This window comes from Hyla sarda, unplaced genomic scaffold, assembly GCF_029499605.1.
Source record: "Hyla sarda isolate aHylSar1 unplaced genomic scaffold, aHylSar1.hap1 scaffold_71, whole genome shotgun sequence".
NCBI classification, from domain to species: Eukaryota; Metazoa; Chordata; class Amphibia; order Anura; family Hylidae; genus Hyla; species Hyla sarda.
The window spans coordinates 564,418-587,310 of record NW_026610729.1 but is presented as its reverse complement, the minus strand read 5'-3'; the positions used below and the strand labels follow the sequence as shown (position 1 = coordinate 587,310).

At 46.5% G+C, this 22,893-nt stretch overlaps 1 protein-coding gene across 1 annotated transcript in view; it reads left to right on the top strand.

Annotated features, from left to right (window-relative positions):
• Window positions 1-1,829: 1,829 nt before the first annotated feature.
• The window catches only part of LOC130344236 (proteasome subunit beta type-7-like), an 86,143-nt gene continuing 65,079 nt past the window's right edge, over window positions 1,830-22,893 (top strand). The window contains exons 1-4 of the mRNA XM_056554411.1: window positions 1,830-1,984; window positions 5,599-5,692; window positions 6,597-6,694; window positions 12,618-12,758. Of these exons, the coding sequence (XP_056410386.1) occupies window positions 1,923-1,984; window positions 5,599-5,692; window positions 6,597-6,694; window positions 12,618-12,758 (395 nt within the window). The 5' untranslated portion in view covers window positions 1,830-1,922. The remainder of the gene's footprint in view (window positions 1,985-5,598; window positions 5,693-6,596; window positions 6,695-12,617; window positions 12,759-22,893) is intronic.

Genomic DNA, 22,893 nt, shown 5'->3' with positions numbered 1-22,893 from the left:
GATATGAGGATGAGATATGAGGATGGGAAATGAGGTTGGGATATGAGGACGAGATATGAGGATTAGATATGAGGATGAGATATGAGGACAGGATATGAGGATTAGATATGAGGACGGGATATGAGGACGGGATATGAGGACGAGATAGGAGGACGAGATAGGAGGACGAGATAGGAGGACGGGATAGGAGGACGGGATAGGAGGACGGGATACGAGGACGGGATACGAGGACGGGATACGAGGACGGGATACGAGGACGGGATACGAGGACGGGGAACGAGGACGGGGAACGAGGACGGGATATGAGGACAAGATACGAGGACTGGATACGAGGACTGGATACGAGGACGGGATACGAGGACGGGATATGAGGATGAGATATGAGGACGGGATATGAGGACGGGGAACGAGGATGGGGAACGAGGACAAGATACGAGGACGGGATACGAGGACGGGATACGAGGACGGGATACGAGGATGAGATATGAGGACGGGATATGAGGACGGGGAAAGAGGACGGGATATGAGGACAAGATACGAGGACGGGATACGAGGACGGGATATGAGGACGGGGAACGAGGACGGGGAACGAGGACGGGATATGAGGACAGGATACGAGGACTGGATACGAGGACTGGATACGAGGATGGGATATGAGGATGAGATATGAGGACGGGATATGAGGACGGGGAACGAGGACGGGGAACGAGGACAAGATACGAGGACGGGATACGAGGACGGGATACGAGGACGGGATACGAGGATGAGATATGAGGACGGGATATGAGGACGGGGAAAGAGGACGGGATATGAGGACAAGATACGAGGACGGGATACGAGGACGGGATACGAGGACAGGATACGAGGACGGGATACGAGGACGGGATACGAGGACGGGATATGAGATTGGGATATGAGGTTGGGATATGAGGATGAGATATGAGGATGGGATATGAGGACGGGATATGAGGACGGGGAAAGAGGACGGGATATGAGGACAAGATACGAGGACGGGATACGAGGACAAGATACGAGGACGGGATATGAGATTGGGATATGAGGTTGGGATATGAGGTTGGGATATGAGGATGAGATATGAGGACGGGATATGAGGACAAGAACATCTTTGTTGCTTTTCCTCTCCCACAAGGTTTAGGTAAGAAGACCCAACAACGCTAGATACTCTGCTAGTGTATACATAAAAAACAGATGTAGCAGAGCTGAATTTGCTTTTGTATTGTTCAAGCATTGGGATAACTCGTAAAATTCGTGCCTCAGCCTCTTCATGGCTACTTACACTTCTTGCACCGCTATATTTATAGCAGTGGTGTATATTAATGTGGCCTTGCCTTGTTAACTATACTGGAGTAACACTGCTATTTGTTACACCACCGCTTCAAATATTATAGCAATGCAAGAAGAAGAGCAAGAAAACACTGGTCTCCAAACTGTGGACCTGCACATGTTGCAAAACTACAACTCCCAGCATGCCCGGACAGCCAGCAGCTGTCCGGGCATGCTGGGAGTTGTAGTTTTGCAACAGCAGAAGGGTCATAGTTTGGAGACGGCTGATATAAAATATAATATTTCTCTATATAACAATGTAATTCATATAAGCAGGAATTGTTCTCCATCCTGTGGCTTTCCAGCTGTGGGGAAAAAAACCCAATATCTGCCTTTGGCTGTCAGGCTGGGAAACACTGAGCCAGAGATAATGACTGTTGGACTACAATTCCCATGAGCCCTAACTGGCCTTATGGACGAGAAGCGCAATGGATTATGGGAGTTGGAGTTTCTTCAGTGTGTGATGGCGTTAGAGAAGTGACTCTGCATTTGTATGAACTTTATTGAGATGAATCCCAGGAGCGGAAGTTATCAGGCTTCTTCTCCCGGCACCGGAAGTCGTGTGATTCTCAGCAGAGATGGCGACCGTGACTGTGCGCTCCGCTCCGGTTGGCGGCTTCGAGTTCGGGAACTGCAGGAGGTGAGGACGGAGCGGGGAGGGCGCTGTGTACGGAGGCTCCGGTCTTGCATACAGGCGTCTGGGGCCACGGTGACTCAGGGCTCTGACTCCGGCCACGGAAACAGCGTGGGGGTGATTCGTATGTAACGTAACCGGGGGACATTGGGGCCCAAAACAGCACTCGGGACACTGGGCTCCCCCAGTGTAATGAAGTACCCAAGGCGCACTAGGGGGGATGTAATGAAGTACCCAGGGGGCACAAGGGGGGGATGTAATGAAGCACCCAGGGGGCACAAGGGGGGGATGTAATGAAGTACCCAGGGGGCACAAGGGGGGGATGTAATGAAGTACCCAGGGGGCACAAGGGGGGGATGTAATGAAGTACCCAGGGGGCACAAGGGGGGGATGTAATGAAGTACCCAGGGGGCACAAGGGGGGGATGTAATGAAGTACCCAGGGGGCACAAGGGGGGGATGTAATGAAGTACCCAGGGGGCACAAGGGGGGGATGTAATGAAGTACCCAGGGGGCACAAGGGGGGGATGTAATGAAGTACCCAGGGGGCACAAGGGGGGGGGGGATGTAATGAAGCACCCAGGGGGCACAAGGGGCGATGTAATGAAGCACCCAGGGGGCACAAAGGGGGGGGATGTAATGAAGTACCCAGGGGGCACAAAGGGGGGGATGTAACGAAGTACCCGGGGGGCACAAGGGGGGATGTAACGAAGTACCCGGGGGGCACAAGGGGGGATGTAACGAAGTACCCGGGGGGCACAAGGGGGGATGTAACGAAGTACCCGGGGGGCACAAGGGGGGATGTAATGAAGTAAACGGGCAGGCAATGTCTGACAAAACCAGTTACTATAGTGGTTGCTTGGCACAGGCCAACCCATAACCAGGGGGCAGTGAGGCCTGAACAAGTATCCAGGGGCAGTGGGATATCTAAACGGGTAACTAAGGGCAGGCTGAGATTTGTCTCCTTTGCATTGTCTGATGTGGATCTTGTCACACATTTCATGTGTTGTGTCCGATCAGGGTAGGAACACACTACCTTCTGGTCCCCGTTAATCGTATCTGTTGGCATCCTGCCCAAATCTGGATGCGGACGTATACTGTTAACGGGAGCAGCGCACCCCATTCACTTCTGCCATACGGCGTCACCACTAGTGACTCGAGACGTATGCGCTATTTTAAGCGCACTCATGACAGGGGCTTTTGCACTTTTGAAATAGCGCACAAGTCCCGAAAGGAGTCATGGAATTGAATGGAGTACTCTGTGCTTGTAAACAGTATACGCCCGCATCCTGTTTTTGTCGGGATGCTGACGAATACAATTAATGGGGATCAAAACATAGTGTTTCTGCCCTCGGGAAAGCAAAGAAAAATCTCACATCTAAGGCTGAATGGACGTCAGGAGGGAAGGCCCTGATCTGAAGCACTTGGTCCAGCCGTGTTTTGTGATTGCTTAGGCGTGTTACATTGGTGTCCACACATCCTGATCCCTGGTGGGGAGAGTTTTGGGTTCTCCAAAAAGTGTCAGCACTAAGTTGTTTAAAGGGGTACTCTGGCACTTAGACATCTTATCCCCTATCCAAAGGATAGGGGATAAGATCCCTGATTGCGGGGGTCCCGCCACTGGGGACCCCCGTGATCTTGCACGCAGCACCCCAGTTAGAATCAGTCCCCAGAGCGTTTTCACTCCGGGTCTGATTACCGGCGACTACGGGGCCGGCGGCTTGTGACGTCATGCCTCCGTCCCCGTGTGACGTCATGCTCCGCCCCTCAATGCAAGCCTATGGGGCGGAGCGTAACGTCACACGGGGCCCCGTGGTCGCCGGTAATCAGACCTGGAGCGAACATGCTCCGGGGACTGATCCTAACTGGGGTGCTGTGTGCAAGATCACGGGGGTCCCCAGCGGCGGGACCACCACAATCAGGCATCTTATCCCCTATCCTTTGTATAGAGGATAAGAGGTCTAAGCGCCGGAGTACCCCTTTATGTAAATTTGTGTTTCCTATTAAATAGCACTGAAGAAACATCTTGTAATTCTGAATTGTGCGTTGCTCCTGGAAATGTATAACCAAACAAAAGGGTGTTTCTATTTTCCTTGTTAAAGGGCTTTGTCTGCCTGTGTCCAGTCATTGCTGACAGTATTTGACTATGTAGGGATAAATCCTATTGGCCAGGAAAGCAGTAATGTTCAATTGTCCATTAGGCCAAGGTTACACAGAGACTTATGCAGATACTCAGCTCTTCAGATTGCAGGCAGCTCAATGACCCTCATTTACTAATGCAAACCCGATAGGTTTTGTCGGGTTGTGCGCCAGATTTCGAAAACCCGAAATAGGGGATCGTGGAAAGGGGTCATGGTCACAGAAAAGGGGCGTGTCCCCGACATTTTCACAAAAAAACTACTTATTTACTAAGGTTTCCACTAGGGATCGACCGATTATCGGTATGGCCGATATTATCGGCCGATAATCACGATTTTGGGCATTATCGGTATCGGCAATTACCTTGGGTCTGTATAATATAATATACCTACAGTAGGCCCTCCAGCTGTTGCAAAACTACAACTCCCAGCATGCCCGGACAGCCAACGGCTGTCCGGGCATGCTGGGAGTAGTAGTTTTGCAACAGCTGGAGGCACCCCTTGGCGCGGTGGGGGGAGCGGTGGCGGTGATAGGTCTTAGGACCCCCGGACAGGCAGGGCGAGAGAAGCGGGTGGCGACGGCGGCCTATGGCACCGCAAAAGCCACTGCAGTGCATTGATTTAAAGCGCCCGCTTTAAATCAATGATCTGCGGGGGGATAAATAGCCGATAACTTATACCGGAATATCGGTATAAGTTATCGGCTATTGGCCCTAACCTCCACTGATTATCGGTATCGGCCCTAAAAAAACTATATCGGTCGATCCCTAGTTTCCACACAAAATGTGGTGGATTTGAGCTGCGGAAAACCCCACAGATCAGGTGTAAAAAATAAATAAAAACATTACATTAAAAAAAAATTTAGGGAAACCTTAGTAAATTCTGTGGAAATATTTTTTGGAGGGAGTTAAAACCCACAAAGAAACCTATACGCCACTCTTAGTAAATCGGTGCCATTGTATTGCTGGAGTCCAATAGTTAGTGTTGCTGTCATTTCAGTAATCTTTTGATAAGTCCTAGAGACATGTCAAAAGTTTTTATTAGCCAGCAGGGAGAAACGTGCGTCTGAGTGCTGCTTCTCCCCTTGTCTCCTGCTCACTGAAGACTCTGGCTCCATAGAGAGTCTGTGTAAGTTACTTTGTAATCGGTTTTTGGAAAAAAAATTAGGAATTATTTAGGAATAATAGATGAACTTGACAGTTGTTCTCTTGGGTAATGCAAGTTGCTTCTGAATCTTATGGATAATGATTTACCTTTTTATATATGTCGCCTTAGAATTCCAAATTGTATATAATCTGGGAAAATATTATTGTCCTAAGTCTGATGAATGGGGATAGGAAAAGATGTGCATTTTTACAGGTGCACTTTAAGGCAGATGTCTGGTCCTGGAAACAGTTCTGAGTTTCCAATGCAGATGTAAACATAGTCTAATACACAAGAAGCTGTAAAAGTGTTTATTTATTTTTATTTTTTTAAACTATAGAAATGCTCTTCTGGAAAAGGAATTTACACAGAAAGGGCACAAGCTTCCTGCAGCTCGCAAAACTGGGACCACAATTGCAGGAGTGGTATTTAAGGTAAGATATTCAGTTACTGCTTCTGCCCACCTTCCCAAAACAACAGGCAAAACCTTTTTATATATATATCAACTGGCTCCGGAAAGTTAAACAGATTTGTAAATTACTTCTATTAAAAAATCTTAATCCTTCCAATAGTTATTAGCTTCTGAAGTTGAGTTGAGCTGTGCATGATGGGAGAATATCCCCATAGGAACTGCACAGCTCCCGGGACGTGAGTCATCAGAGAGCAGTTAGACAGAGAACAACAACTCAACTTCAGAAGCTAATAACTATTGGAAGGATTAATATTTTTTTAATAGAAGTAATTTACAAATCTGTTTAACTTTCCGGAGCCAGTTGATATACAAAAAAAAAAAAAAAAGTTTTGGACTGGAATACCCCTTTAAGAAAAAAGACTTGATATTTACCAGAGGTACCAGCATCTGGCACAGGAGTCCTGAAGGTTGATGTTGCTCATGTTCAGTCCTTCAGTTGGCACTTGAGTTTAGACCTATGTTTTAGATAAGGTTCTGCCTCTTGCTAAGGAGCAGTCCAAACACAGAGGCATAGCTATAGTGGGTGCAGAGGATGCAGTCACACCTTGGCCCATATGCCTGAGGGGACCAAAAGATCACTCTGCCACACTACTTATTTTGCATTAGGGCCTAGAAGCTTCATGTCATAAACTATATAGGCAGGGGGGGGGGGGATTTGTCCAGACTGTGACATGATTGACACTATGGTGACCACAGATAAGTGATGGGAAGACAGATCTTCCGGTGGCCATGTATTGGATGCAATTAAAGCTGCTCATATAGCTTTGATAAGACTTTCTATCCCCTCCTGGTGGGGGAGTTTTAGCCCAATTCTACTAGCCTGTATGTTTATGTATTATTCTAAAGACTTCAGTTTTTCTCAATAGGATGGGGTTGTGCTTGGGGCTGATACCAGAGCCACAGAAGGAATGGTGGTAGCTGACAAGAACTGTTCTAAGATCCACTACATAGCTCCCAATGTCTAGTAAGTATAATCTGAGGCACAATTTCTGTAAACTAATAACCCCTTGGAGACTTCTGTTAACCCCTTAAGGATCAAGCCTATTTTCACCTTATGGACCAGGGCAATTTTATTTTTGCGTTTTCATTTTTTCCTCCTCGCCTTCTAAAATCCATAACTGTTATATTTCCATCTACAGACCCATATAAGGGCTTGTTTTTTGCGTGACCAATTGTACTCTGTAATGAAACCGCTCATTTTACCATAAAATGTATGGAGAACCCAAAAAAAATATTTTTAGGGAGGAAATTTAAATGAAAACCACAATTTTGCACATTTTGGAGGGTTTTGTTTTCATACTGTACACTTAAAGGGTACCTCTCATCAAAAAAACTTTTGATATATTATAGATTAATGTATGCAGAATAACTTTACAATTGCATTTTATTAAAAAATATGCTGCTTTCTATTTAATTTTCCATTTTGAAGAAATGACCACTAGGGGTCTCCCTACCAGTCCTGGCAGCAAGCATTTCAGACTCATGCTGGAGTCCTAAACACTACGAGCTGCCAGTCTGCTTTGTTCACAAAGGAGAACACTCAGAGCTGCCAGCCTGCTTTGTTCACAGCCTGTTTGGCTGTGAACAAAGCAGGCTGGCAGCTCTGAGTGTTTAGGACTCCAGCATGAGTCAGAAATGCTTGCTGACAGGACTGATCAGGAAAAATACAATAGAAAGAAGCATATTTTTCATTAACATGCTATTGGAAAGTTATTCAACATTCATTAATCTAAAATATATCAAAAGTTTATTTGATGAGAGGTACCCTTTAACAGTAAAAATGACATGTGTTTTTTATTCTGTGGGTCAATACGATTAAAATGATACCCATGGCTAGATACTTTTTATATTTTTGTACCGCTTAAAAAAAATCTAAAACTTTTTTTTACAAAATCAGTAATCTAAAATCACCCTATTTTGACCACCTATAACTTTTTTCATTTTTCTGTATATAGGGCGGTATGAGGGCTAATTTTTTGTGCCGTCATCTGTACTTTTTATCGATACCACATTTGCATATATAAAACTTTTAGATAATTTTTTATAAATTTTTTTAAAATAAAATGTGACAAAAAAGCATCATTTTTTACATTTATGCCATTCACCATACGGGATCATTAACATTATATTCTGATAGTTCGGACATTTACGCATGCGGCGATACCAAATATGTTTGGGGGGCAGCGCTGCGGGTGATAATCCGATAATCCATTCAAAGTACTGCAGATGCCGTGATCTGTATTGATCACGGCATCTGAGGGGGGTTAATGGCAGACATCCGCGCGACCTGCCATGTATGACGCGAGCACCGTTCCAATGCGTACATTTACGTCCGTGGTCGTTAAGGGATTAAAGGGGTACTCCGGTGGAAAACTTTTTTTTTTTTTTTTTAAATCAACTGGTGCCAGAAAGTTACAGATATGTAAATTACTTCTATCAAAAAATCTTAATCCTTCTAGTACTTATTAGCTGCTGAATACTACAGAGGAAATTTTTTTTTTGAACACAGTGCTCTCTGCTGACATCTCTGTCCATTTTTTGGAACTGACCACAGCAGCATATGTTTGCTATGGGCATTTTCTCCTACTCTGGACAGGTCTTAAAATGGACAGAGATGTCAGCAGAGAGCACTGCTCGTGATTCAGCAGAGAGCTCTGTGTTCCAAAAAGAATTTCCTCTGTAGTATTCAGCAGCTAATAAGTACTGGAAGGATTAAGATTTTTAATAGAAGTAATTTACAAATCTGTGAATTCGGGTAGAAAACAGACATGGTGCACATCTACAATCTTGTATAATGATCTGACTGCTTCTCAGCATAATATAATGATCTGACTGCTTCTCCGCAAATCAATGGGAAATGTATGTTCCCACATAACTTCTGTACGGCTGGAGATATTTCAATACCTGGTACACATATTACAGGTCGGGATGGGAGGTCGGGGTATTAGGACAGTATATGGGGTTGGGATATGACCACAATATATGGGGATGGGATATGAAGTCAAAAGCTTGATTCTCCTCTCCAACAAGGATTAGGAAGGAAAAACCGGGTACTCAGCTTGTGTGTGTGTGTGTATATGTGTGTGTATATATATATATGTATGTATATATATATATATATATATATATATATATATATATATTATATATTTATTTATTATATATATATATTATATATATATATATATATATTATATATATAATATATATATATATATATATATATATATATATATATATATATATATATATATATATATAAATATTTTCTCAAAAAAAATAAAGGGAACACTTAGATAACACATCCTAGATCTGAATGAATGAACTAATTGTATGCAATACTTTCGTCTTTACATAGTTTAAATGTGCTGGCAACAAAATCACACAAAAATGATCAATGGAAATTTTATTTATCAACCCATGGAGGTCTGGATATGGAGTCACTCGGTCACAGTCATAATCAAAGTGGAAAACCACACTACAGGCTGATCCAACTTTGATGTAATGTCCTTAAAACAAGTCAAAATGAGGCTCAGTAGTGTGTGTGGACTCCACGTGCCCGTATGACCTCCTACAACGCCTGGGCATGCTCCTGATGAGGTGGCGGATGGTCTCCTGATGGATGTCCTTCCAGACCTGGACTAAAGCATCCGCCAACTCCTGGACAGTCTGTGGTGCAAGGTGACGTTGGTGGATGGAGCGAGACATGATGTCCCAGATGTGCTCAATCAGATTCAGGTCTGGGGTACGGGCGGGCCAGTCCATAGCATCAATGCCTTCCTCTTGCAGGAACTGCTGACACACTCCAGCCACATGAGGTCTTGCATTAGGAGGAACTCGAGGCCAACCGCACCAGCATATGGTCTCACAAGGGGTCTGAGGATCTCATCTCAGTATCTAATGGCAGTCAAGCTACCTTTAGCAAGCACATGGAGGCCCATGCGGCCCCCCAAAGAAATGCAACCCCACACTATTACTGACTCACCTCCAAACCGGTCATGCTGGAGGATGTTGCAGGCAGCAGAACGTTCTCCATGGTGTCTCCAGACTCTGACAAGTGCTCAGTGTGTGCTTGCTTTCATCTGTGAAGAGCATAGAGCGCCAGTGGCGAATACGAAGTATTCCAAAGCATTAAAAAAAAGTGTAAAAGATATAAAATAAGTGTAAAAAATACTTTATCATCAAAAATAAAAATGCATTATGTGTAGGATCACACAGCGCACATCCGCAGCATATTACATGCTGCGGATGCCCGCCAGCAGTCACAATAATGAGCTCCCTGCTGCGGCTGGGTAGCTTTGTGTCCACTTTCCTGCCGGCAGTCATGAGCCGACACACTGAGCTACAGAGCCACAGCAGTGATCTCGCCCTTGTGACTGCCGGGGGCATCAGCGGTGTGAAATAAGCCTCGGATGTGCTCTGTGACCCCACCTACGTCCTGTTCATACTGCGTTTCAGCAGTAGGTTACAGCCACACGTCAGTACCTAGCAGACCAGGGACCGATCAGAGTGGTCTCTGCTCCAGCCAATACACTTGTAGGGGTGCGGTATTGTTCTGACTGCTCCGATCCTTTGCAGGCATAGAATCGGGTCTATAATTCATATAATGATGCCCTGAAAGCCAAAGGGGGCTCCTCTCATTCTTGGTCCTACCAGGCAATCAGGCAACCAGATATGGCCTAAGTAGGGATACTGCCCAGCCCGGGACGAACAGCGTGATAAAATATGGGCGCATTTCTTCCATTTCAAAAGCGACTTGCCAAAATGATGTCCCACAAAGAAAGAATTTGTGGGAAAAAAAGCTAATTTCATTTTTTTTCCACTGACTTTGAAATAATTCTAGCCACACAATAAGGGCTTAACGTGCTTACTTTTGCCCTAGGTGAATACTTTAGGGGGTGTAGTTTCGAAAATGGGGTCACTTCTGGGGGTGCGGTATTGTTCTGACAGCTAGAATGCTTTGCAAGATGAAGTGCAGCCTATAATTTGTGTAATAATATCCTGAAAGCCAAATGGTGCTCCTCTCCTTTTGGGTCTCACCATGTGGCCATGCAACCAAATATGGCCTGAGCGGGGGTATTACCGAAGACGGGACGAACAGTGTAATAAAATGGGCATGTTTTCTACTTTTCAGATGCAGTGTATAAAAAATATGTCCTACAAATATTGCATTTGTGAAAAAAAGAAAATTTACATTTTTTCACTGACTTTGTAACCATTCCTGCCACACAAAAAGGACTCGAAGTACTCACTTTTGGTCAGGTTGAATACTTTAGGGGGTGTAGTTTCCAAAATGGGGGTTCTGTATGGTTCTGGCAGCTAAAACCCTTTGCAGGCAAGAAGTGCGGCTTATAATCCATTCGGTGTAAAATGCCCTGAAAGCCAAATGGCGCTCCTCTCCTTCTGGGTCCTACCACGCCGCCAAGGAACCAAATATGGCCTAAGCGGGGGTATTTCCAAACACGTGCCGAGCAGCTCAATAAAATATAGGGTGCATTTCTTTCAATATCAGAAGCGATATACAAAAAATGTCCCACAAATGATGCATTTGTGAAAAAAAGCTAATTTTGAATTAACACTGACTTTGTAATAATTCCTGCCAAAAAACTATGGTGTTAAATACTCGCTGTACCCCCTAGCGCAGTGGTCTCCAACCTGCGTACCTCCAGATGATGCAAAACTACAACTCCCAGCATGCCCAGACAGCCGTTGGCTCTCCGGGCATGCTGGGAGTTTCCGTTTTGCAACATCTGGAGGACAGCAGGTTGGAGACCACTGTCCTAGCAAATACCTTGAGGGGTCTAATTTTTAGAATGGGGTCATTTTGAGGGCAAGGGGTGTCTTATGTTCTACCACCTTTTAAATTTCTGCAAACCTTGCATAGCACATAAAAAAAATGGACTTTTCAAATTTTAAACATTTTGAAAATTTCAAGTTAAATTGTTAAGCTTCTAATTCATTTAAAATGTTAATTAAAAACAAAACAAATGCTTTCAAAATAGACACCTGAAAGTATATGTTTCATAAATGATTTGGTCAGAAAGTATAAATATTTGCAACCTATGAGTGTTATAATAGCGAAAAATCGTTTTTTTTTTTTTATTTCATGATTTTTTTGTGTTGTAAAAAACAAAAACAAAAACAAAAAAAATACAAATGATTTCGGCTTACTTTTACTATGTACATGAAGAACAATTTGTGACAAAAAACCAATGTCAGAATTATCGTGATTGGCAAAACATTACCAGTTATTCTCAGACAAAGTCAGACATCCACAATTTAAAAAAAACAGGCCTGGTCTTTCAGGGGTGTACAGGTTTCCTTGTGTTGGTCCTTAAAGGGATATTCCAGGAAAAAACTTTTTTTTATATATCAACTGGCTCCAGAAATTTAAACAGATTTGTAAATTACTTCTATTAAAAAATCGTAATCCTTTCAGTACTCATGAGCTGCTGAAGTTGAGTTGTTCTTTTCTGTCTAAGTGCTCTCTGATGACACGTGTCTCGGGAACTGTCCAGAGTAGAAGCAAATTCCCATAGCAAACCTATTCTGCTCTGTGCAGTTCCCGAGACAAGCAGAGATGTCAGCAGAGAGCACTCTTTCCAGACGGATAAGAACAACTCAACTTCAGTATCTGATAATTATTGGAAAGATTAAGATTTTTTTTAAAGAAGTAATTTACAAATCTGTTTAATTTTCTGGAGCCAGTTGATATAAAAGGAAAAACATTTTTTTTCCTGGAATACCCCTTTAAAGGGTTAAAGTGCAAGGAAGAAGAAAAAGTGCAACAACTAAAATTGTCCTGCTCCTTAAGGGGTTAAAATAGGGGTAAAAATATGCAAGCTTCAGGGCACTTTTTAACCTGTTTTTTTATTTTTTTTACTTAGCTGTTGTGGTGCAGGAACAGCAGCGGATACAGAAATGACAACCCAGATGATCTCCTCCAACATGGAGCTGCACTCTTTGTCGACCGGACGTTTAACCAGAGTATCGACCGCTAACCGAATGCTGAAGCAGATGCTGTTCAGGTAATAAGATGTTGGAAAGATAACCAATGGGGGACTTTTGTGATTTACTTAGGTTTACTTAGATTTCTATATCAGAATTTATGTCATCTACAGAACATGACATAAATGTGTAATAGATGGCGTCTCACCTCTGAGAATTGCATCTATTTCTAGAACGAGTACTCACCCTGGCCCCGTCTGGCTTTCTTCTTAAGGCCCGTAATCTGAAAACAGCTGAGTAGGCCGGTTTACCTTGTTTCTGTAACTCTCATTGAGGTTAATGGGAATTGTGGAAACAGCATAGCTAGTGTTTTTTATTTTAAATGGGCACTGTCAGATACAAAAACTTTTGATATGTTGTAAAGCATGTATAACCAATAGGTTTTGCAATTGCTTTCGTTATAAAATTTTCAGTATTTCATACTGAAAAAGCCAGTCAAACAACTGCCCCCCCCCCGCCTGCTTGGACACATACTAGTCCTGCTGTGTCCATGTGTCATCACCTATGTCATGGACACACTTCCTTGATTGACAGCTGTGAGTGCAGGGCTCAGAGCTGGAGAAAAAAATCCTCCCACAGTCAGTGAGGACAAGCTGGGAGTTGTAGTTTTGCTAATGCTAGGGGAGATGTGAGCAGACAGCATACTGAGGGAGGGGGCGGAGACCAGCAGTGAGGCCACGCCCCCTCCCTTTGAGAGGAATTCAGACTAGTGAGCTAAATTAAAAGTGTAATAAAAAAATAAAGGTGCTAGATACATAAAATTAGATGTACATGGTCAGGATTAGCTACTGAGTAACATATATTTTTGTTGGATCTGACGGGTACGCTTTTAAGTTCCCCTGTGAGTGAGGCTAACACAGGCCAAAATATACAAGGCAAATACAAGCCCCTTACACTCACTGCAGAGCTGGTCTGGGATTACTAAACTCTGCAGCTTCTGCATCTATTCAGTGATTGAGTAATATTGTTTCCCAACCAGGGTGCCTCTAGCTGTTGGAAAACTACAACTCCCAGCATGCCCAGACAGCCGAAGGCTGTCTGGGCATGCTGGGATTTGTAGTTTGCCAACAGCTGGAGGCACCCTGGTTGGGAAACACCGGAGTAATAGCAGGAAGCATCATGGCTGCTTCATGAACGGTCTACATGGCGCTGATTGACTTTCTACCCTTACTGGAGACTTTAGCAACAACTGACTCTCCCCTCAAGCAGCTGCAGACTCTGCATGGATGTTCAGAAACATCCTTGCAGAATAAAAGCTGCAGTTGTTCATCTTAGTCTGACCTAGTCCAGAAGGGTAACCCCATTTTGACCCTAAGGACAGAGCATTTTTTGCACATCTGACCACTGACACTTTAAGCATTAATAACTCTGGGCTGCTTTTACCTATGAATTTGATTCAGAGAGATTTTTTTTTCTGTTACATATTCTACTTTGTTAGTGGTAATTTATTGTCGATACTTCCAAAAGTTCATGAAAAATTAGAAAATGTAGCATTTTTATAACTTTGAAGCTCTCTGCTTTTGAGACATACCAAATAAATTATATATTGGTTCACATATACAATAGGGGTGTAAGAAAAAATCGATACACTCGATTATCGTGATTTGTCATTTGGCGATACTGAATCGATTCAAAATATTTTTGAATCGATCCTTTTAGGGATGTGGAATTTGTATCTCCTGACGCCCGGGACATGCTGTTCCGGGCGCCGGGCAGGTGAATTTTTCTGGCTCATGCAAGCAGGGCCGGATCTGACGCAGTGTTGCTCGCTGGCTCCCGACTCCTGCTCGCTCCGTACTCAGCCGCTAATAGCCATCATGCGGCGATCGCCACGGCTGGCTATTAACCCTTTAGATCGCCGCTGTCAAAGCGGACAGCGGCGTCTAAAGGGATCTGTGAATGCTCCCTGGTGGGCTAGTGGGGTGGGAGATCCTCTATAGAGGTAGCCGGAGAGCTTACCTCTGCTTCCTGCTGTCCCGTGGCTCTGTCATTGATAGAGCCTGGCTGGACCAGGCTCTATCAATGGATTGCAGATCAATGGAGTTCAATAGGACTCTATTCATCTGTCTGAGGAATCTAATGATTCCTCCTAAAAGTCTAATAAAGTGTATAAATAAAAATAAAGTTTTAATAAAAATGTAAAAGACATTGTTTTTGAGACAGAATCGGGATATACAGTGGTCCCTCAACATATGATATTAATTGGTTCCAGGAGAACCATCATATGTTGAAACCATCATATGTCGAGTACATATGTCTATGTAAAAATGGTAATTGGTTCTGGGGCCTTGGAACCATTGTATGTTGAATACATATCTCTATGGGAAACTGCTAATTGGTTCAGGGATGACCATTGTATGTGGAGTGTATGGGGAGTGTTTAACAAACCAGGGTGCCTCCAGCTGTTGCACAACTACAACTCCCAGCATGCATGTACAGCCATTGACTGTCTGGGCATGCTGGGAGTTATAGTTTTGCAACAGCTGGAGGCACACTGATAGGGAAACATTGATGTATGGGGTGTATAGTGTGTGTATATATATATTGTATGTGATGTGTGACAACGCATACAATACTGTACAGTTCTTTAAATACCTTCAGGGGGGACAGAATGTCCTCCATTACGATCCTGCCGACTACAGCTCTATAGGAAAGGAAGGGGAGGGCAGCCAGCAGCTCATTGGATGCCTGCAGTAAGATGCTGCAGGCTATTGGCTATGGCTGCACTGGGGGGGGGGGCTTACACGGAGCTCACAGTGGAAGCCTGTATGAGTTAGCAGGACAGCATGTGAGTAACAGGAGCAGAACGGGGCACATTAAACAACTATCTGTCAGTTGCTGAAGTTGTCAGCGCTGTCAGATAGCTGTTTGTACGATGGCCCCAACACCCAGCAGCATCATATGTCGATGTTGCCTTCAACATACGATGGGCTCTGAGAGGCCATCATATGTTGAAATGATCATATGTCGGGGCCATCATAAGTCGATGGGTCACTGTATCACGATTAGAGATGAGCGAACTTACAGTAAATTCAATTCGTCACGAACTTCTCCGCTCGGCAGTTGATGACTTTTCCTGCATAAATTAGTTCAGCTTTCCGGTGCTCCTGTGGGCTGGAAAAGGTGGATACAGTCCTAGGAGACTCTTTCCTAGGAATGTATCCACCTTTTCCAGCCCCCCGGAGCACCTGAAGGCTGAACTAATTTACGCAGGAAAAGCCATCAACTGCCGAGCCGAGAAGTTCTTGTCGAATCGAATTTACTGTAAGTTCGCTCATCTCGAATCGCGATATATCGTCCTGTAAACAGAATCTGGATATATCATCGCCATACGTGTATCGCGATACGTATCGGATCGCCAAATTCTTGCCGATTCACACCCCTAATATACAATATGTCTACTTTATATTTGCATCATAAAGTTGACATGTTTTTACTTTTGGAAGACATCAGAGGGCTTCAAAGTTCAGCAGCAATTTTCCAATTTTTCAAGTAAATTTCAAACTCTGAATTTTTTAGGGGCCAGTTCCGTTCTCTAGGAGGTGTGTGACACTGGTAATAAAAAAAAGTCAGCTCCTCCCTGCAGGATATACCCGCCTTCAGGCTCTGAGCTAGTCAGTTTAAGCTTAGTGTCTAAAGGAGGTGGACGGGTCTGGTTTGCTCCAGACCTGGTCTTCTGTTTTTTGTTTTCCTAGTATAGGAACGTGTTCGTTTTTTATTCCTTTTTCTTTTCTGTTTTCAGGTGGGATCTCAGGAACTGCGGTTCACTGTTTCCCCATTGCGAGTAAGGGGGCACAGACATTGCGTATATGCGTTGTTAACCCCCCCCCTCGTCAACGGTCAGCGCCTGGGTGGTACCTCATGGGTCCGGGTCCCCCTATTTTTCCTGCTTGCCTCGCTCGCGCATAGCTGGCTTACTGGGAATGTATTTTATTCTGGGGGAGCTGTGGCACTCTGAGGGGGCATGTATGTTATATTGGCTCTGTGTGTGAACAGCGCCTTATTTGCAAGCCGCGGCGCCAGTTCGGGCCGGCTTACTGTAATTTTCGCCGCCAGCGCCTTCTATGCGGCTGACAGCCGCGGCGCTGGTACGAGCCGGGCGCTCTCAGCGCCGGCTTACTTTCGTTTTCTCCGGCAGTCTCTGCCGGCGTCTTAACTGCCCGCTCTGTTCCCCTGAGCGCATATGCAAATTACATGTGCGCTCGGGACAAGGAGCGGGCGCCATTACAGCTCCCTCTTGGCCTGGTTTTTAGCTCTGCCCACAGGGCTGTCGGAGCTCTTCTGAGGCGCGCATCAGCCTCCAATCAGCGACGTGGGCGCGAATTTCATTCAGAGGGGGGGCCAACTAGTTAGTGCCTCTGCTGCGGGCACGCTCCCCTCTACCATTGGCCGTCACTTTCTCACTCTAGCTGCATGGAGCTGTTCTGTCCGCAGCTGCCAGGATGCATAGACTTTTTGGTCTGTACTCACTGTAGTACCAAAGTGCCTGGGTCTGCCGAGCCACTTGCCCTGCCTGCTCCACTGCTCCCCCAGACCCCCTGGTGCCCCTGGTGTGTTCAGCCGCTCCACCACCCTGGGTTTCTTCCCTGACCCAGTATAGGGCTCGCTTGACCCAAATCTCCCGTTCGGTGGCTGAGGCCCCCCGGGTAATGGTGTCCGCCCTGAAGGGGTCTACCTTGCGCAGTACCTTGGAGAGGGCCCGCTCTCCGTCTCCTCGTACTTCACGCTAAGCGTGCTGGGGGTGCCTCGTCTGACTCTTCCATTGAGTCTTCAGATAGATGTGAGCGTTCCCCTCACGGGTCCCGCCCCCCCCCTATCATCTGGGCACAAACGTCGCTCCTTCAGAGAATGTTCTCGGAGTCGCCGCTCTGCCTCGCCAGAGCCGCGTACCCGGTCTGGGTCGCCCCCCTCCAGGACTGCCTCTACTCATTCACATTCCCCTGGTGAACTAGTGGACGAGGCTTCCGAACTGGCATCTTATCCAGAGGGCCGCTTGGACTCAATTGCAACGATGCACTCATTGGTGACGGCCATAAGAGACACCTTTCACTTGGAGGACCCAGGATCTTCGGGTGTCTATCCAGAAGTATCCTTTCACCGTGCTCAGCCAGCACCTAAAAGGTTCAGCTCTCACGCTGACTTTGATGGCATTCTGGAATCCGCATGGAAACATCCAGACAAGAGATTTCCGGGAATCAAGACTATTCAAGAACATTATCCATTTGACAAGATCTTTGTCGCTAAGGTGGCTTCACCTCCCTCTGTGGATCCACCAATCTCCCGGATCTCTAAAGCGACTACACTGACTCTAGCAGATGCCGCTGCCTTCAAGGATCCCGCGGACAAGAAGGTAGAATCTTTAGCGAAGTTCGCTTCTGAACCAGTTGGCTCTTCTCTTCTACACATCTTCGCCTCGACATGGGTGTCCAAGGCCCTGTCGGAGTGGTGCCAAAAGCTCCATCAGGATATCTTAGGGGGATCCCCCCTCCCAGAGGATCTATCTGCTCTGGCTTTCCAATGCGCTAAAGCTGGGGACTTTCTGTGTGCAGCTTCCATGCAGTCAGCCGTTGTTCTGCCTTTGCTGTGGGTCACCTAGCGGCCCTCCGCCGCTCTATGTGGATTAAAGCTTGGAATGCGGATGCCGCTTCCAAACGGTCTCTCACTGAGCTTCCCTTTACGGGCGGCCGTCTTTTTAGCAAACACCTTGATGGGATTATCTCTGAGGAAACGGGAGGTAAGAGTTCCTTGTTACCTCAAAATAAGGCTTGCCCTACTTCCCAAGGGAAGTCCTTTCGGACCTCTGGCCACAGTAAAGGGTCCGGGCAGGCGCCCTCGCAGGACAGAAAGGCTTCCTTGTTCCGGGCGTGCCCGTCTTGGAAGTCGGTTTCAAACCGCTCTGGCCGTTTTGCGCCCAAATCGTGCAACCGCAAAACCCAATTCTGCAGAGGTCGTCTCTTGTTTTTTCCGAGACATCTGGACCTCTCACGTTCAGGACCCTTGGGGCAGGGGACATGATGTCCAACGATTACCGGATCGAATTCGCCTCCCTTCCGAGAGATCACTTTTTTTTTTTTTTTTTTTTTTTCGATCCCAGTCTCCTCCTCTGGCGAAGCAATTTCGTGGGGTACCTTTTCAGGGTTTTTTCTATTCAAATCTTTTTGTGGTCATCAAGAAGGTCGGTTCTGTGGACCAATTCTAGACCTCAAGCGCCACTTCCGAATGGGATCTCTCCGCTCGGTCGTAGCGTCCCTGGAACAAGGGTTCCTTCATCGGTGGACATCACGGATGCCCAATTCCATGTGCCAATATTTCCGGACCTTCATCGGTACCTCTGCTTTGCGGTTCCGGAGGGGCATTTTCAATTCGTAGCCCTCCCCTTTGGTCTAGCCACGGCTCCTCTGGTCTTTACAAAGATCCTTGCGCCAGTGACGGGCTTGTTACGGTCGAGGGGTACCTCGGGGATACCCTATCTGGACGACCTTCTCATCTCATCAAGGCTCCAACCAGAGCCCAGACTCTGGAGAATCTGGACGTCACTCTCCACACTCTGACTCTCTTCGGGTGGATGGTCAACCAGGACAAGTCAGTCCTCCGTCCTACCCAGTCTCTAACCTTTCGGGGATTTCGATTCGGCCGGACACTGCCCGAATTTGTCTTCCGCTGGTCAAACGTCTGGCGCTACGGGCGGGGGTCCGCTCCCTTCGGACCCAGGTATTGGTCTCCATCCGCACTTGAAAGTCCTGGGTCGGATGGTGGCATCTATGGAGGCCGTACCCTTTGCCCAGTTTCTTTACCGCTCCACTTCAACTGGCGATTCCCTATCGATGGAACAGGTCTCCTCTGTCCCTCGATCGTCAGATTGTTCTCCCCCTCAGGGTCTTTCAGTCTCTGCTCTGGTGGCTTCGCTCCCCCCTTTTTTCTCCAAGGGCGGTCCCTTCTTCCCCTTCACTGGCAGGTTGTTACAACGGATGGCAGTCTGTCGGGCTGGGGCGATGTGTTCAGGGACTGGACGGTTCAGGGACTCTGGTCTCCTCCGGAGACCCTCCCTTCGATAAACATATTGGACTTACGGGCGATTCTTCTTTGTTTTCTTCATTGGGAGTCCCGTCTTCAGTCCCGTCCTGTCCGCGTTCAGTCGGACTACGCCACGGCGTGGCGTACATAAATCGACAGGGCGGCACATGCAGCTCGGCAGTCATGGCCGAGGTGGCTAAGATTCTCATCTGGCGGGGAACAAGGTTCCGGCCATTTCGGCTTTTCACATTCAGGGAGTGCTCAACGGGGAAGGGGTCTTCCTCAGTCGGTTCTCACCCACCCCCGGCGAGTGGTCTCTTCATCCAGAGGTCTTCACGCAGCGCTGCGGCCTCTGGGGCTTTCCGGACGTGGACCTCTTCGCGTTCTGGCACATTCGGAAAATTCTTCTGTTTGTGTCCAAGTCCCGGGACCCTCAGGCCTTGGCCGTGGACGCCCTAGTGATTCCTTGGGCGGGGTTCGCCCTACCTTATCTGTTTCCCCCCTCTTCCGCTCTTGTCCAGAGTGCTGGGAAAGCTCAAGGCAGAGGACGTCTCCGTCATTCTGGAAGCTCCAGATTGGCCCCGAAGGTTGTAGTACGCCGACGTAGTCCAGCTCCTGGACGACGCTCCTCTGCGCCTTCCGCTCCGCCCGGATCTATTTGCCACCCCAATTTACAGTCGCTGCATTTGACGGCGTGGCGGTTGAGACCGCGGTTGTGAGGGCCCGTTGGTTCTCTTCCCAAGTCTTCTCACCATACTCAGGGCTCGTAAGCCCTCCTCCGCAAGAATTTGCCACCGTACTTGGCAGTCTTATTTTCGTTGGTGTGCAGCTCAGGTCTTCTCCCCGGTGATCTTCGCGGTTCCCAGTCTTCTCTCTGTTTTGCAGTCGGGGTTCTAATACTCTTGTCTGGACCTTCCTGCAAGGAGTGGCGCGTGCTGTTCCTCCTTAACAGTCACCTTCTCCCCCTTGGGACTTGACTTTGGTTCTGAGTGCCCTCCAGGGTGCACCCGTTGAGCCCCTTAGAGAGATGTCTCTCTCTGCCTCCTTTCTTGGAAAATGGTGTTTCTTGTGGCTATCACCTCCATCCAGAGGGTGTCTGGATTGGCAGCTCTTTTCTGCCGTTCTTTGTTTCTCCTTTTTACCTAAGGTAGTCTCGGCCTTTCATCTCAATAAGGACATTGCCCTTTCATCCCTTTTTTCCGGTTCCTTCTCATCTTAAGGAGCGCTTACTACTCAAGCTGGAGAAGGTCGTCGCAAGGGACTACCTGCTTCCAAGGCCACCATTTTTCGGTGGATTCGGTCCGCCATTTCGGAATCCTTCGCTGTAAGGGGAAGATTCCTCCTTTCAGGGTTGTGGCTCCTTCCACACGTTCTGTTGGGCTTCCTGGGCTCTACAGAATAGAGCCTCGGCCTCACAGATTTGCAAGGCGGCTACCTGGTCATCTTTGCACACACTCTCGAGGTTTTTCAGAGTTCATACTTTCGCATCGGCTGATGCTAGTCTGGGTCCTAAAGTGTTGCAGGCGGCAGTGGATCGTCCGTCTGCCTGATTACTTATCTGCCCACCCAAGGGACGGCTTTGGTACGTCCCACGGTCTGTGTCCCCCAATGGAGCCGATAGAGAAAAGGAGATTTTTTTTTAACACTTACCGTAAAATCTCTTTCTCGAAGGATCCATTGGGGGACACAACTCCCGCCCTTTTTGGGTTTTTCTTTTGGTTCTCTGTCCGAGGGTGTGTTCAGTTGTGTTTTTACTTCTGGTTCTCGAACAGTTTTTTTTTTTTTTTTTTTGCGCCCTATTGGTCTCCTCCTATTGCTCTGGAACTTAAACTGACTAGCTCAGAGCCTGAAGGCGGGTATATCCTGCTGGGAGGAGCTGACTTTTTTTATTACCATAGTGTCACACCTCCTAGAGACAGCAAGATACACCCACGGTCTGTGTCCCCCAATGGATCCTTCGAGAGAGAGATTTTACGGTAAGTGTTAAAAAATCTCCTTTTTCACAAGGGGTAATAGGTGAAATGTCCCCCAAAATTTTAATCCCCATATCTCTCGAGTAAGGAAATATATCATATGTGGATGTAAAGTGATCTGTGGATGCACTAGAGGACTCAGAAGGGAAGGAGTCACATTGAGCTTTTGGAAAGCGAATTTTGCTGAAATGGCTTTTGGGGGGCATGTCTCATTTAGGAAGCCCCCATGGTGCCAGAACAGCATAAAACACTCCACATGGCACACTATTTGGGAAACTAAACCCCTCAAGGAATGTAATAAGGGGTACAGTGAGCATTTAGACCCCACTGGTGTTTGACAGATCTTTGTAACAGTGGGCTGTGCAAATAAAAAATTAAATTTTTCATTTTCTCGGACCACTGTTCCAAAAAATCTGTCAGACACCTGTGGGGTGTAAATGTGTAAATTACGTGAGGGGTGTAGTTTTGAAAATGGGGTCACAGCAGCCACCCCTGTGCAAATCACCAGTTTAGGCCTCAAATGTACATGGTGCGCTCTCCTGAGCCTTGTTGTGCATTCGCAGAGAATTTTACGCCCACATATGGGGTATTTCCGTACTCAGGAGAAATTGTTACAATTTTTTTTCCTTTTATCTCTTATGAAATGAAAAGTATGGGGCAACACCAGCATGTTAGTGTAGAAAATAAAAAATGTTTACACTAACATGCTGGTGTAGACCCCAACTTTACCTTTTCATAAGGGGTAAAAGGAGAAAAAGCCACCAAAAATTTGTAGAGTAATTTCTCCCAAGTACGGAAATACCCCATATGTGGCCCTAAACTACCTTGAAATACGACAGGGCCCTGAAGTGAGAGAGCGCCATGCACATTTGAGGCCTAAATTAGGGATTTTCATAGGGGTGTACCCAGATGCAAGCATTACACTTGCCTCCTCCATCAAAAATACTGTAGGTCAGTTTCCCCAAACAGGGTGCCTCCAGCTGTTACAAAACTCCCATCATGCCTGGACAGTCAATGGCTTTCCGGAAATATAAGGAGTTATTTTGGAACAGCTGGAGGCTCCATTTTGGAAAAACCGACGTACAAGACGTCCCGCGGGAAACTTGCTGTAAACCCCGCCCATGTGAATGTACCCTGTACATTCACGTGGGGAGGGGGGGGGGCAAAA